This window comes from Erinaceus europaeus, chromosome 16 (genome assembly GCF_950295315.1).
Source record: "Erinaceus europaeus chromosome 16, mEriEur2.1, whole genome shotgun sequence".
Taxonomy (NCBI): Eukaryota; Metazoa; Chordata; class Mammalia; order Eulipotyphla; family Erinaceidae; genus Erinaceus; species Erinaceus europaeus.
The window spans coordinates 77,658,360-77,673,821 of NC_080177.1; the positions used below are offsets into that span (position 1 = coordinate 77,658,360).

General features: G+C 48.7%; 2 protein-coding genes across 2 annotated transcripts in view; one reads left to right on the forward strand and one right to left on the reverse strand.

Annotated features, from left to right (window-relative positions):
- The window catches only part of HEATR4 (HEAT repeat containing 4), a 41,231-nt gene extending 27,842 nt beyond the window's left edge, over positions 1 to 13,389 (forward strand). Inside the window, exons 14-17 of the mRNA XM_060175528.1 lie at positions 501 to 660; positions 2,118 to 2,123; positions 3,131 to 3,189; positions 13,047 to 13,389. Coding sequence (XP_060031511.1) covers positions 501 to 660; positions 2,118 to 2,123; positions 3,131 to 3,189; positions 13,047 to 13,211 — 390 coding nt within the window. The 3' untranslated portion in view covers positions 13,212 to 13,389. The remainder of the gene's footprint in view (positions 1 to 500; positions 661 to 2,117; positions 2,124 to 3,130; positions 3,190 to 13,046) is intronic.
- On the reverse strand, positions 2,839 to 5,140 carry RIOX1 (ribosomal oxygenase 1). The gene has a single exon (XM_007521754.3). The coding sequence runs from the start codon at positions 5,072 to 5,074 to the stop codon at positions 3,308 to 3,310; it is 1,767 nt and encodes a 588-aa protein (XP_007521816.2). The 5' UTR covers positions 5,075 to 5,140; the 3' UTR covers positions 2,839 to 3,307.
- Positions 13,390 to 15,462: the final 2,073 nt, after the last annotated feature.

Consider the following 15,462-nt stretch of genomic DNA (forward strand, 5'->3'; position numbering starts at 1 on the left):
AAAAGGTTTATATTATATAAATTATTATAGTATTATTATATATATTATAAGCTATTAGTAAAAAGAAAAAAAATCCTTTTACTCTTATGAACCAGTCCTCAAAATCAGTTTGTTATTACTCCTTTCCCTCTGCCCCCAAAGATGTATTTACTACTCAAGCTGTACAAGTTGACGTTCTAGCAGGCTGAGCTATCTTTCCAGCCTGCTACTGTTTCTGAATTACTGTTTCTTTCTCTAGCCTAAGTACTGCTCAGCTCTGGCTTGTGGTGGTGTGGAGGTCCATTTTCTTTATTTATTGGATAAAGACAGCCAGAAATTGAGAGGGAAGGGGTTGACAGAGAGGGAGCAAGACAGAGACACCTGTCAATACTGCCTTCACCATTTACAAAGCTTTTCCCCTCCAAGTGGGGACTGGGAACTCTAACTCTAGTCCTTGCATATTGTAATGTTTTATTTGCAGCCCTGTAGCCTTAAAAAAAAAATCATTTGTTCTGATCTAGATTCAAACACTAAATCAAAAGGACTTGCTGTCTCAGAAAATATTCTTGCTTGAAATGATCATGGAAAAAGTAAAGGATGAAGCAAAATATGTGTACATACAACCAGAAGATGGACAAAAACCACTAAAATTCTCTACATTCCTTCAGAAAGCTTTTCAAGGTAGGCCTATCATCTAATGTTTTCATAAGGGTGAAGAGTCCACGCTCTCAATTCTTCTAATTTCTACTGCCTCCCAAGCTTTTATTTGCTATTTTGTCCTTTAAAAACTGAATAAGGTAGCTTTCTTAGGACAGGTTTTAAAAAAGGGGAGAACAAGGGCAACAAAAGGGAACAAATAAATATTTAAAAGGGGGGAACATACTAGAAAAACTATAAACACCCCACTTCAAAAGTCTGTACCATTTTTTTTTTTTGCCTCCAGGGTTATCGCTGGAGCTTGGTGCCTGCACTACGAATCCACTGCTCTTAGGGGCAGCTATTTTTTTCCCTTTTGTTGCCTTTGTTTATCGTCGTCATTGGACAGGACAGAGAGAAATGGAGAGAGGAAGACGGGGAAAGATAAACACCTGCAGACCTGTTTCACCGCTGGTGCAGCAACCCCCCTACAGGTGGGGAGCCCGGGGCCATCCTTGTGCTCCTAAGCCGCGTGCGCTTAACCCACTGAGCTACCGCCCGGCCCCCTTGTACCATCATTTTAATCTTATGAACGTCTATGCCATTGCAACTTTTTTTCCTCCAGAGTTATCCTTATGCCAGTCCCTGTGCTTGGCACCATGTGTGCTTAACCTGCTGCAGTAACAACCGGCCCCCATGCTTTTGCAACTTTTAAGTTCTCAAACAAGGCCTCAGAAAGACAGCTTACATGGGAAGGTGTCTGCTGTCATGCAAGGGTCCTTACAGCACTGGAAGCTTTGTGCTGTGGTGCCCTTCTCTCTCCATCTCAAGTGATTTCAGAGCAGTAAAGCCCTGGTGGATATAGACAGATAGATAATGGGTATATATATATATTTACTAGTGGAGAGGGATGGTAGCACAGCCAGCAGATCATGCATGTTACAATGTTCAAGGATCAGGACTCAAGTCCCCAATCCCCATCAGCCAGGGGAAAGTTTCACAAGCCATGAAGCAGAGCTGCAGGTGTCTCTCCACACCCTATCAATTCCTGTCTCTAGTCAATAAAGATTTTTTTTAAAGATTTCATATATTTACTGATATAGGAAGGGAGAGAAAGCACCAGACATCACTCTGGTATATGTGCTACCGGGGGTTGAACTCAGGACCTCATGCTTCAGAGTCCAGTGTTTATCCACTGCACCACCTCCTGGACCATTGCCATATTTTTAAAAAACTTGATTATGAATGAGAGACAAGAGGTGGACAAACTAGAGTATCACTCTGACACGTGTTGCCAGAAATAAAATTCAGAAGCCTCAATGCTGAAGGTCTAAGGCCTTATCCACTGTATCACCTCCCAACGCCACAGTAAGTAACAAAGGTCTTAAATATATGGAACTGAATTTACCAGTTACAGTGCGAGTCTTAAAAGTTCCAGATGCCACCTAAATAATGACATGACAAAGTCCTAACAGTACCCGCATGACCAGATAAATCCACAGCCTCTGGTCAATCAGCCAGCTGCCCACCCGCCACCACCCCAAACCCAAGTCTCCGGCTCCAAGCCCAGTGTTCTGGGACACCAGGTTCTTTTCCACCAGCTATGAGAATATTCACTTGCCGGACTTGGGGGAGTTTCTCGCAACTGCTAAAAAACAACAAAAGGGGAGGCCAGGTGCACCTGGTTATGTGCACAGGTTACAGTTCACAAGGACCCAAGTTCAAGCCCCCATCCCCACTTGCAGGGGGAAAGCTTCAAGAGTGGTGGAGTAGGGCTGCAGGTGTCTTCTCTTTTTCCCTCTCTACTGCCCCCAATTTCTGTCTCTATCCAATAATAAAGGGGAAAAATTTTATTAAAAAAAGAAAAAAAGAGGTAACTTCGACACTAGTCTTTCCTCATGGGCAGCTTTCAACAAGTTGTTTGACTGAGGCCTATGACACACAGCACAAACCCATGCCAACTTTTGGAAGCACTGCCACTTACTGGTGCAAGTTAGCACTGAGTAAAAACAAAACACATGCTCAAAGGCATAATACACTCATAACTTTCCTACCAGTTAAGAACTGTTTAGGATTTAATTAGCATGAATAAATTGCTCCCCGAAGTTATAACAACCCCAAGTTACTATTTACCTCAGTCACTGTAAATTTTTCCCATCTTCCTCCCCCCCATTTCTTCATACTGTGCCGCATAATATTGATAATCTAACTCTAGAAAGTATAAAGACTCTTTGATACTTTAATAACTTTTCTAACATTCGTACAAATTCACAGTAACAAACAGGACACTTGATGTCCCCCCCAACCCTCACCCCAAACCGATGAAAGGAAAGCCAAAAGATGCAAATTCGCAATAAAAACTTCCAACGCCTCAAGGAAAAGGTAGAGCGTTCACTGTGCCACACAGGGCACTGCCGCCCGAAGGTGACCATGGCTCTCCGCAACCATCAAGCAGGTCCTGCTGCCGAGACGTAGCTCCTTTTTCCCAACTCCTGTTTTTACTTTTTGTGCCTAGATAATAAAGTGGTTGCTCCAAGACCATCTGAGATATGTGACGTGGAGGCCATCATACAGGTAAGTGTGAGCGCACAGGTGGCTATCAAGGTAAGAACCCGAGTTCTGTAGTTTGCCGCCACCAAGAGGTGGTGTGGCAGGCGAGGTCACTGCGGGCTCCTCTCTGGGGAGCCGCCGCTCAGGTGAGCGGCGTCTTGGTGAGCAGCAGCCCCTTGTCATAGAGCATGGTCGCCAAGGACAGCTGGTCCTCCGCGCTGTCGCAGGGCAGGTCCCCCACTCGCACAAACTCCGGGTAGGAGCGGAGCAAGTGTTCCACGGCATCGGCCAGCTGGGGATCGATCTCCAAGAACTTGGGCTCTTCCAGATGATAGACGCGGGAGTTCTCCACCGTGTGGTAGAGAAACAAGTGGCCGCCCTCGCCCACCAGCCGGGCGACCCCACCCTGGAGCAGGTGCACCTCCGTTTCGGTCGTCAGCCGGGCGCCCACGTTGACGGGCTCTCCCGCCTCCCAGCGAATGGGCAGCCCCTGCACGCTGAGCGCTCGCTCCCGCTCGGTCAGCACCGGGGGCAGAGAATCGTGGATGAAGTCTTTGGCGCGCTGGTCAGCCACAGCATCCACGGGGGCGAAGTGTCCCAGGCGGGCGGCCAAGACGCGCACCTTCTCCATGAAGGCGGTTCTCCGTGGGTCCTTTGAGTCCGAGTGCTGGGCCCCCATGTAGTCCATGAAGTCTCGGGGCAGGCCCCGGCGGAACTCCACGTTCTCTTCCATGGCCGCCTGCACGGCCAGGGGCATCGCGGCCTCCAGGAAGTCGCCCCAGGAGTTGCGCTGGAAGGTGGACACGGTGAGGTGCAGGGAGTGCGCCCCGTCCCGGCACTCGGCTTGGTGGATGAAACCCCGCGGGAAGTAGAGCAGGTCGCCCGGCTCCAGCACCGTCTGCAGCACGGGCTCCCCGACGTCGTCCTGGCTGAAGTTGGGGCTGGAGGTCAGGGCCAGCTCCTCCGCCGGGCTCCGGGGCCGGTAGACGCGCCAGAGCTTCCGCCCCTCCAGCTGCAGCACGAAGGCCTCGACGTCGTCGTAGTGGGGGGCAAAGCCCTGCGAGTCGGGGGGCGTGAGGTACACGTTGGAGCCCGCCATGTTCCCGAACTGCTCCTGCAGCACGGCCAGCAGCTGCCACACGGAGGCGGAGAAGGCCTGCGGGCACAGGAGGCGCAGGGAGCAGCCGGCCCGGTACAGCGCCCAGGCGGCGGCGGGCAGCGCGCGGCCCGGCGGGTTCAGCGTCTCGCGCCGCCCGCGGACGTAGCGCGCGGCGTCCAGGTGCTGCCCGAACTGCACGTCCTCGCGGCGCAGCACGGCGTCCAGCTCGGCCGTGGAGAAGAGCCCCTGGTAGTAGCCGTGGTCCTGGCGCCGCACCAGCACCGCCTCCCGCTCCCACAGGCGCCGGTAGAAGTGGTCGGGCGGCAGCGGCGCGATGAGCCACTCGAAGAGGCGCGCGGCCCGCCGCCGGCTGTTGGGGATGCGGCCGAGCTCGGCCAGGACGCGCTGCAGCGGCGACTCCCGGGGCTCCCCGGCCGCGCCGTCCGCCGGGTCCGCCACGCGGGCCGGCGCCTCCACCGGCGCCTCCACCGGGCGCGCGGGCTGCGCGGAAGCCGGCCCCGGGGGCGGCGGGGCGCGGGCGGCGGGGGAGATGGAGGTCGTCCCGCCCGGGCGCGACTCCCCGGGGCCTTCGACCGCCGGCTCCTCTCTGGAGCCTTGCGAGTCCTCGCTCGGCAGCGTCTGGGCCCTCAGCGCGGCCATGCGGGAAGCCAAGCTTCTCCTCTGCTGCCTCCGGGTCTTCCGGGGCCTCAGGGGCAGCGTGAGCAGCGACCCGCCGTGCGACTGGGACGGACGGCGGCGCCTCAGCCGCCCGCGCCTGAGCAGCCCGGCGCCGGCCCGCGGCGCATCCATGACTCCGCACGGCCGGACCGAGCGGCGCGGCCAGAGAGCGCTCGCGGGAGCCGCGGCTGCGGGGCACTCTGGGAAGGGGCGGGGCCGGGGAGAGCCACGCCCCTCGGGGGAGAGCCACGCCCCCTGCCCTTTCCGCAGGCGCCGCCCGCCCCGAAGAGTGGTAAGCGCCGCCCTCTCATTCGAGATTCGGCCGGCAGGTTTCTGCCAGATTAGCCAGGTGTGGAAGTCAGTAGAAAAGTCAGACTGCGTGGTCCGGGAGGTGCGGGTAGTGGGTAAAACATTAGACTCTCGGGAGTTGGGCGGTGGCGCAGCGGGTTAAGCGCAGGTGGCACAAAGCGCAGGGACCGGCGTAAGGATCCCGGTTCGAGCCCCCGGCTCCCCACCTGCAGGGGAGTCGCTTCACAGGCGGTGAAGCAGGTCTGCAGGTGTCTGTCTTTCTCTCCCCCTCTCTGTCTTCCCCTCCTCTCTCCGTTTCTCTCTGTCCTATCCATTAACAACGACAACAATAAAAAACAAGGGCAACAAAAGGGAATAAATAAATATTTTTAAAAAAAAACATTAGACTCTCAAGCATGAGGTCCTGAGTTCGATCCCCGGCCGCACATGTAACTGGAGTTCTTTCTCCCCTCCTGATCCTCTCATTAATAAATAAGTAAATAATACATTTTTTTAAAGAAAAATCAAGTTGTGGGGGATTGAGATTTCAGGAGACAGAAAGTTGGCTAGTTTTGTCTCTAGTGTTTGCCTAGAGCTGTATTCCCCCCCCCCCGATATTATTGGACAGAATAATGCATGATTTTTTTCCCTTAAACCCGAATATTGCTCATCTCTGGTATATAGCGGTGCAGGGGATTGAACCTAGGATCTTTGGTGCCGCCGGCATGGAAGTCTTTTTGCATAACCATTATTTCTATCTCTCCAGCTAAAGAATACAGGATTTTATCAATTTAAAGGGGTTTACAGTACAGTTGTTGGTGCTTGGGTACAATTTTCCACCTCCCTGTGATAGGTGTCTGCAAAACACTCTCACCCTCAACTTAGCTCTTTCTCCACAGTCGCGCATCAGGACCCAACAGCATTCCTTCTCTCTCCCTCGCCAGAGTCCTTTGCTTTGTTGCAATACACCCATCCAGTTGAAACTTCACTTTGTTTTCCCTGTCTGCCCTTCTTCCCTAACCTGTAAGTGAGATCATCCAGTATTTGTCCTTCTCTTTTTGGTTTATCTCACTTAACATGATTCCTTCAAATTCCACCCAAGGTGAGGCAAAGGAGATGTGATGACTTATATTTTATTTTATTTTATTTTTCCATTTCCAAAGCACTCTCAGCTCTGGCTTCTGGTGGTGCTGGGGACTGAACCTGGACAGTGTTGCAGCCTAAAGCATGAAGGTCTTTTCCATAATCACTATGCTTTCTCCCCAGTCCAAAGACTTCTTTTTTTTCTTTTTTTTTTTCTTTATTTATTTCCTTTTGTTGCCCTTGTTGTCTTGTTGTCGTAGTTATTATTGTTGTTGTCGTTGTTGGATAGGACAGAGAGAAATGGTGAGAGGAGGGGAAGACAGAGAGGGGGAGAGAAAGACAGACACCTGCAGACCTGCTTCACCGCCTATGAAGTGACTCCCCTGCAGGTGGGGAGCCAGGGGGCTTGAACCGGACAAAGACTTCATTTTTAACTGCAGGGTTCTTCTTTCAAAGAACACTTGTTTTTTTTATTATCTTTATTTCTTATTGAATATAGACAGCCAAAAATTGAGAGGGGTAGGGGAATAGAGAGGAAGAGCTAGAAAAACACCTGCAGCCCTGCTTCACCATTGATGAAGTCCTCCCCCTGCGGGTGGGGAAAGAATACTTTCTAGCAAAGCTGGAGACCCAGTTCAGACCTCTTCTCCACCCAGTCCTCTTTACCCTGCTGGTAAGGGCAATGACTACTATGCAAATTCTTCTGCCTAGCTTAGTCTCCACCTTTTGCAGCTACAACTTTTCCTATAGTTATCCTCAGAAAAACAAGCCATAGATTATTTTACTTGCCTTTTTCATATAATTCCATCTGTTTCATGTTCTTTGATTAGCCATAACTTTTTCTTTTTTCTCTTTTCTTTTTTGGTCTGTGTATTACCAATACTCCTGTGAAGTCTTTTTTTTATTATTATCTTTATTTTTTTAACATTTATTTTTTTATATTTATTTATTTATTTCCTTTTTTGTTGCCCTTGTTGTTTTTATTGTTGTTGATGTCGTCGTTGTTGGATAAGACAGAAATGGAGAGAGGAAGGGAAGACAGAGAGGGGGAGAGAAAGACAGACACCTGCAGACCTGCTTCACCACCTGTGAAGCGACTTCCCTGCAGGTGGGGAGCCAGGGGCTCAAACGCAGATCCTTGGGCCTGTCCTTGTGCTTTGCGCCACATGCGCTTAACCTAACCCACTGTGCTACCGCCCGACTCCCTATCTTTATTTTTCAATTTTTTTTAAATTTTATCTTTATTTTTCAAAATTACATGTCAACAGGGGTTTAAATCCACACCATTCCCATCACCAGAATTCTGAACCTTCAGTCTCCCCACTGCAGTCCACCGCACTTCCCCTAAGGTTGTAGACATGGGCCAACCATCATCTCTACAACTATTTGTCCACATTTATACATAACTGCCCCTTTTTTTTCTGACTCAATCCTCTCTTCCCCTCCAAGCCACTCATGTCAACATAACTACCTCCATATGTCCCTCTCCTTGTCTCCTCTCTCTCTGGGTGCTGACGGAGCTGGAGTTCAGAGCCCTCTTATCGTCATCCTATCACTTCTCGTCCGCTGGGAGTAGGGATCAAAGTTGTTGCTGGGGTGCAGAAGGTGGGAGTTCTGGCTTCTGTAATTGCTTCTCTGCTGAGCATGGGCGTTGGCAGGTCGATCCACACCCCCAGCGCCACAACTTGTCTGTCCAAAATCTTCATTCTGGTTTGCTTCCAAAATTCACCTTGGTATGCTTCTATATGATGCTGAGAGTCCACCTGAGCCTTGCAGTGGGCCTCTTGAGATATCTCCCAGGCCCCGTGACTTACAGGTTTACCAGACTTTCTCCAAAAAAGTTGAATGTTGTAAACAATTATATGCATGATAGACTACATTGTCTTTAGGGTCTTTTCTGTGATTGTTTGATCTTCCAGTCCCCTCTCTCAGTCACACTTCTGTTTAGATTTTAACCTCTGACCAGATGTCACATCCCTTTTTTTTTTTTTCCAGAGCACTGCTCAACTCTTAAGTTCTTAGGGATGGACCTGGGACCTCTGGTGTCTCAGAGATGAAAGTCTGTTTGCATTGTGTCATGCTGTCTCCCCAGTCCCTGTGTGTCCCCCTTCTTACTTCTCAGTCTACTACAGTGATCCATATATATATTATCGGATAGGGACAAAGTGAAATTGAGAAGGGGGACAGGTGGTGGTGCATCAGGCTAAGTGCACATAGTACAAAGCATAAGAACCCACAAAAAGATCCTGGTGAGGACCGGCAGTAGCGTAGTGGGTTAAGCGCACAGACCGGCGTGAGGATGCCCGTTTGAGCCCCCGGCTCCCCATCAGCAGGCAGGTTGCTTCACAGGTGGTGAAGCAGGTCTGCAGGTGTTTATCTTTCTCTCCCCCTCTCTGTCTTCCCCTCCTCTCTCCATTTCTCTCTGTCCTATCCAACAACAACAGCTATAACAGTAATAACAACAACAAGGGCTACAACAAGGGCAACAAAATGGAGAAAATGGCCTCCAGGAGCAGTGGATATGTATGTAGTGCATGCACCGAGCCCCAGCAATAACCTTGGAGGCAAAAAGAAAAAAAAAATCCAGGTTCTAGCCCCTAGCTCCCAACCTGCAGAGGGGGTCATTTCAAAAGCAATGAAGCAGGTCTACAGGTGTCTATATTACCTTCTTCCTCACCGTCTCCTTTCCTCTCTCAATTTCTCTCTGTCCTATTCATAAAAGGGGGGGGGGAGTCGGGCAGTAGAGCAGCGAAGCGCAAGGAGTGGCCTAGGATCCGGGTTCGAGCCCCAGCTCCCCACCTGTAGGGGAGTTGCTTCACAAGCAGTGAAGCAGGTCTGCAGGTGTCTATCTTTCTCTCCTCCTCTCTGTCTTCCCCTCCTCTCTCCATTTCTCTCTGTCCTATCTAACGACATCAATAATAACTACAACAATAAAACAACAAAGGCAACAAAAAAGGGAATAAATAAATAAATAAAATTTTTTTAAAAAGAAAAAGATGTTTTAAAAAAATGGCCACCAGGAACAGCAGATTTGTAGTGCTGGCACTAAACCCCAGTTATAACCCTGGTGACAAAAAAAAAAAAGGGAGAGAGAGAAATTGAGAAGGGAGGAGGAGATAGAGAGAGACACCTGCAGCCCTACTTTACCACTCGTGAAGTTTCCCCCTGCAGATGGAGAGCAGGGACTTGAACCTTGGTCCCTGCACACTGTAGTGTGAGTGCTTAACTAGGTTGCCACCCCCCCACACACACTACAGTGGTTCTCAACTGAGGGCATTTTGCTTCCCCAGGGAATGCTTTGGTTGAAGAGAAACTATAATATCTAGCAAGCAGAGGACAGAGAAGCTGCTAAGCCCCAGAAGGCAAAGGACAGCCCTCCTATACTGCTTCCACAAATTAAACTTTTTTTATTTTAACATTTTTTATTTATTTTCCCTTTTGTTGCCCTTGTTTTTATTGTTGTGGTGGTTGTTAATGTCATCTGCAGAGAGAAATGGAGAGAGGAGGGGAAGACAGAGAGGGGAAGGGGAAGACAGACACCTGCAGACCTGCTTCACCGCCTGTGAAGCGTCTCCCCTGCAGGTGGGGAGCCGGGACTCGAACTGGGATCCTTGAGCCAGTCCTTGCACTTCGTGCCACATGCGCTTAACCCACTGTGCTACCACCCGGCTCCCCAAATTAAACTATTTAAATTTCCTTGCCTTTGTTCACTTCTGCACTTTGACCCACTCTGGTCCTTCTAAGTGCTATCTCCTGGTCATCTTTTGTCAAAACGCTAGTTAAAGCCCATTTCACATTCCATTTCCTCCTCAAAGGTGTTCTCAGTAGCCACACATTTCAGCTTTTCACAAGGCTTTATCCCATCATGCTTTGTATGGTGTGTTATGTGCTTGTTATATTCCTTCCCAAACTGTAAGCTCCCTCAAGGAAGAGACTTTCCTGAGCCTTTGTTCACGCTCTTAGTGCACTGCTTTTCACACAGGAGGCACAGAGGAAGTAATTGTGGGAAGCAGACCGAGCAGAATTGTGTCTCTCCTACCCATTTACCCAGTCTCTGTAATTTCGGTAAAATAGGGGTAATAAGTTATCAGACTTCTTCATACGGTCATTGTGGAGATAATAATGCATGTAAGGCACTTAGTGCAAGCTCTGGTAATTTTTAAGTGGCAACTATAATAATAGCAATGATAATAGTAACTTACCATGAAGCAAAACCCTGTATGATGACTTATGTGACACTGGCCTAGTTCAAAGGAACAGGGGAGGAGGTGGGGGGCATAGATAGTTTTTTTGGGAGGTGGGTGGGGTTGTTTGTTTTTTCCAACAGGGTTATTGCTGGAGCTTGGTGCCTGCACTACAAATCCTCCACTCAGCAGCCTCTTTGTTTTTTAATATTTTTATTATCTTTATTTATTTATTTATTGGATAAAGAGAGAGAGAAACTGAGGGGGAAATAGAGAGGAAAGGAAACACCTGCAGCCCTGCTTCACCACTCCCAAAGCTTCCCCTACAGGTGGGCTTGAACCTGGGTCCTTGTGCACTGTAACATGTGCTCTCAACCAGGTGCGCCACAACCTGACCCACTTCATTTTTTTAAGATAGGAAAGAGAAATTGAGAGGGGAGGGAGATAAAGAGATACCTACAGACCCACTTCATTGTTTGTGAAGTGTTCCCCCACAGGTGGGATGCAGGCGCTTGAATCCAGGTCCTCGCACATTAGGTAACATGCACTCAACCAGGTGCACCACTGTTAGGTCCCCATCATTATATTATTATTTTTTAATATTTATTTATTCCCATTTGTTGCTCTTGTTGCTTTATGTTATAGTTATTATTGTTGTTGTCATTGTTGGATAGGACAGAGAGATGGAGAGAGGAAGGGAAGACAGAGAGGGGGAGAGAAAGACAGACACCTGCTGACCTGCTTCACCACCTGTGAAGCGACTCCCCTGCAGGTGGGGAGCTGGGGGCTCAAACCGGGATCTTTACACTGGTCCTTGCACTTTGCGCCACCTGCGCTTAACCCATTGCGTTATCGCCTGACTCCCCATTATATTATTTTTACTAGCTGTTTAGAAGCATTTCTGATTCAATGCCTTTCTGAAGGGTTTCTGATCCAATGCCTTTCCAGCTTCATTTTCCCTCTATTACTGACATGCTCAGCATTGGGCACCACAGGGCCTGTTCTTACCAACATGAGATCCGGCACCACAGGTCTGGAGTTCCCTTGGGTAAATGTGTACGGTCTTCCCACTGAAGGGTGGGGTTGGGCGTGGAAAGAGATCATTGGCACACAGGCCAGTCTTCCTGCACTTTATGTTCTGCTAAGAAATGCCAGATAGTGGGTGGGGAGAATACAGGTCCATGAAGGATGATAAATGACATAGTGGGGGTTGTATTGTTAAATGGGAAACTGGGAAATGTTATGCATGTACAAACTATTGTATTTACTGTTGAATGTAAAACATTAATTCCCCAATAAAGAAATAATTAAAAAAAAAAAAAAGAAATGCCAGATAATCTGAAATTTCCAAATTCAAACCTGGTCTCCTTGTCAAGGTAGGTGATAAAATACATTTTATGTAATGGATTGTTAGCTTAATTCATAACATTTAAATATTCAGACATATGATATGTTGACTTCCATCTCTACTTTTGCCCTAAACTGAAAAATTCATTATGGGGATGAGCAGATTATCTTTTCTGTTTACTCCTGGAAGTCATACAGAGATCTGGATTGATATTACAGCCATTTAGGCTTCTTAAAGATGCTGTAACCCAGGTACAAGTTCAACCCTGGCCATCCATTGGCTTACGGGGCTAAAAAAAGAACAGAGCAGAGCAGAGCTGGGCCTCTGAGTAAACCCACGTCAGCACACCTCGGGAATAAGGCTCTTCGGCCATGGCGACAAGAGTGTCCCACAGCTGGTGCTACTCTGTCTGATGACAGAAAACACAGGCTCATCCCAGAGATCACCATTCAGATGCCCAAGCCTGGAGTGGGCAACTGAGGCACAACCGTCCTCACGTTAGATTCGTTTTGTTTTGTTTTGATAGGACAGAGAGAAGTTGATGGGGGAGGGAAGATAGAGAGAGGAGGAGAGAAAGATAGACACCTGCAGATTTGCTTCACCACTGGTGAAGCAACCCCTGCTGCATGAGGGGAGTGGAGGGGGGAGCCTTGAACCGGGATCCTTGTGTGGGTCCTTGGGCTTCCTACTCTGTCTGATGACAGAAAACACAGGCTCATCCCAGAGATCACCATTCAGATGCCCAAGCCTGGAGTGGGCAACTGAGGCACAACCGTCCTCACGTTAGATTCGTTTTGTTTTGTTTTGATAGGACAGAGAGAAGTTGATGGGGGAGGGAAGATAGAGAGAGGAGGAGAGAAAGATAGACACCTGCAGATTTGCTTCACCACTGGTGAAGCAACCCCTGCTGCATGAGGGGAGTGGAGGGGGGAGCCTTGAACCGGGATCCTTGTGTGGGTCCTTGGGCTTCCTACTATGTGAGCTTAACCTGGTGTGCTACTGCCCGGCCCCCTCACATTAGATTCTAACTGGAGTCAATCGAGGCAGGTCTTGAATGTAGGGCATCATTTTCTTATTTGCTGTAGCAGGTTAGACAGCAGTTGTGACAAGCCATGACTAAGAGAGGTTTTGTCTCAAGTCTGTCTTCCACAGGAGACCGAATGCTTGGCATACAAAGTCATCTGTTAATATTTCTTTGCAGCCTTTGAAGCCCCACGCACCAAATCCTTGGACACAGAGCCTACTCTTGGACCTAAACACAAGAAACAAAGGTCCCAGGTCGTTTGTCAAGGATCTGCGCACTGCCCGCGAAAAGAGGATTGCCATGGGACCATTTGGTGCTGACGATGCTGAGAATTCTAGCTAAGTTTTTCTTTCCAGGGCATGACCTCTCCACCTGGAAGCAAAGGTGAATGTTTCTAGGATGAGCTCTTCTTTTGCTCCAAGATACAGCTGTGGAGCCATTCATATTCTGTCTCTAATTTAACTGATGTTGTATACTCTCTTTGTCATTATGTTTATAAAGAGAAACTCATCAAACAGTAGACTTGGCTTCTTACTGTGCACCACCTACATAGACGGTTACAGAATGGGGTCGGGTAGTAGCACAGCGGGTTAAGCACACGTGGTGCAAAGCCAAAGGACTGGGTAAGGATCCCGGTTTGAGCCCTGGCTCCCCACCTGCAGGGGAGTCGCTTTACAGGTGGTGAAGCAGATCAGCAGGTGTCTATCTTTCTGTCCCCCTCTCTGTCTTCCCCTCCTCTCTCCATTTCTCTCTTTCCTATCCAACAACGATGACATCAGTAACTTCTTCTTCTAGCGTTTGCCCTTCTTCCGTAGCCAGTCAACAGCATCAGGTTGAGCCTGATGTCAAGTTTCGAGACCTCCTTTGAATCTGGAGAGGTGGCAGTCGTTGACTATGTGGGTCATAGTCTGTCTGGAGCCGCAGGGGCAGTTTGGGTCGTCTCTGGCTCCCCAGCGATGGAACATAGTGGCGCACCGGCCATGGCCTGTTCGATAGCGATTGAGGAGGGCCCAATCATAACATGCTAGGTCAAAGCCGGGTTGACGCTTGCAGGGGTCTGTGATGAGGTGTTTGTTCTGTACCTCAGCTGACTGCCAACTCTGTTTCCAAGAGTCTGGAACAGAGAAGTTCAGTGTAGGCGTAGGAGACCAGATTGGATGACGAGACGTCAAACGTTGGACAGGGTGGACTCGAAGAGCAGGACCAACAGCTTGAAAGCTGTCAGGAGCTTGTTGCTGGCTTTGAAAGTGACTGGGATCCATGTGGATTCAGTCGGCTAGGAAGGATCGTCAGTTTCCCCAATGAATGGGTACTCACGGGATGCACCACGGGAAGGTCGATCCAATGCATCCCACATCAGTAACTACAACAATAAAACAACAAGGGCAACAAAAGGAAAATAAATATATTTTTTTAAAAATTGACCTCACATAAGACTACATTTCTCCATACCCCAGAAAAGTTATATATATACTAAATGTAGGTCTGAACTTCAAATTTTACAAAATGCTTCTTGAAATCCAAATCCCATTTGTCTAGAAAATAAACAGCTTAGGGAGCGGGGTGGTGGTGCACCTGGTTGAGTACACATGTTACAATGCACAGGGACCCAGGTTCAAGCCCCCTAGTCCTCACCTGAACAGGGAAAGTCTCAGGAGTGAGGAAGCAGAGCTGCTCTGTCTCTCCCTCTCCCTTCCTCTCCATGTCAATTCAGTGGGATCAGGTTTACTCTTTTTTTAAACCCACAAGTCTAGTCTTGTGTCCTAGAGCAGCTTCCTCCCTTGCAGTTCACAGAGCAATGACGGAGCCACGCGCGGGACTGTTACAAGAAAACCCAGCTGGGGACTTGGCACGAAGTCCACAGGCGGCACAAAGCACAAGGACCGAAATAAGGATCCCGGTTCGAGCCCCCAGCTCCCCACCTGCAGGGGAGTCGCTTCACAGGCAGTGAAGCAGGCCTGCACGTGTCTTGTCTTTCTCTCCCCCTCTCTGTCTTCCCCTCCTCTCTCCATTTCTCTCTGTCCTATCTAACAACAATACCATCAATAACAACAACAACAATAATAACTACAACAATGAAAAAACAAGGGCAACAAAAGGGGAAAAAATAGCCTCCAGCAACACTGGATTCATAGTACAGGCACCAAGCCCCAGCAATAACCCTGGAGTCAAAAAAGCAAACCCGCCCGCACAGTCATACTGCCCTTACATCTCTGGGAAGCAGTACTGCAATTCTGTGAGAACTAGCAACAGTTCTCATGAGCCTCAGTGAACTTGATGTTAAAAAGACTTCAGTATCATAGCAGAATTTGACTGTATCTTCACCATAAGATGATTCGGTATGAACACACTGTACCCCAACATTTGCCACCCATAACTTAAAACAGTGTTAATTTAGCACCACTCAGTTCTGATTTACAATAATGCCAGGGATTGAATCTGGGACCCTGGAGGCTCAGACATGAAGTCTTTTGTATAATGCTATTGTCATGTTATCATATGCACTCTCTCCCTAGGCCTACTATTGTTTGTTTTCTTTCTTTTTTAATATATTGACAGTACCCTGAGGGGACAACATGGTGGATGTGACCAC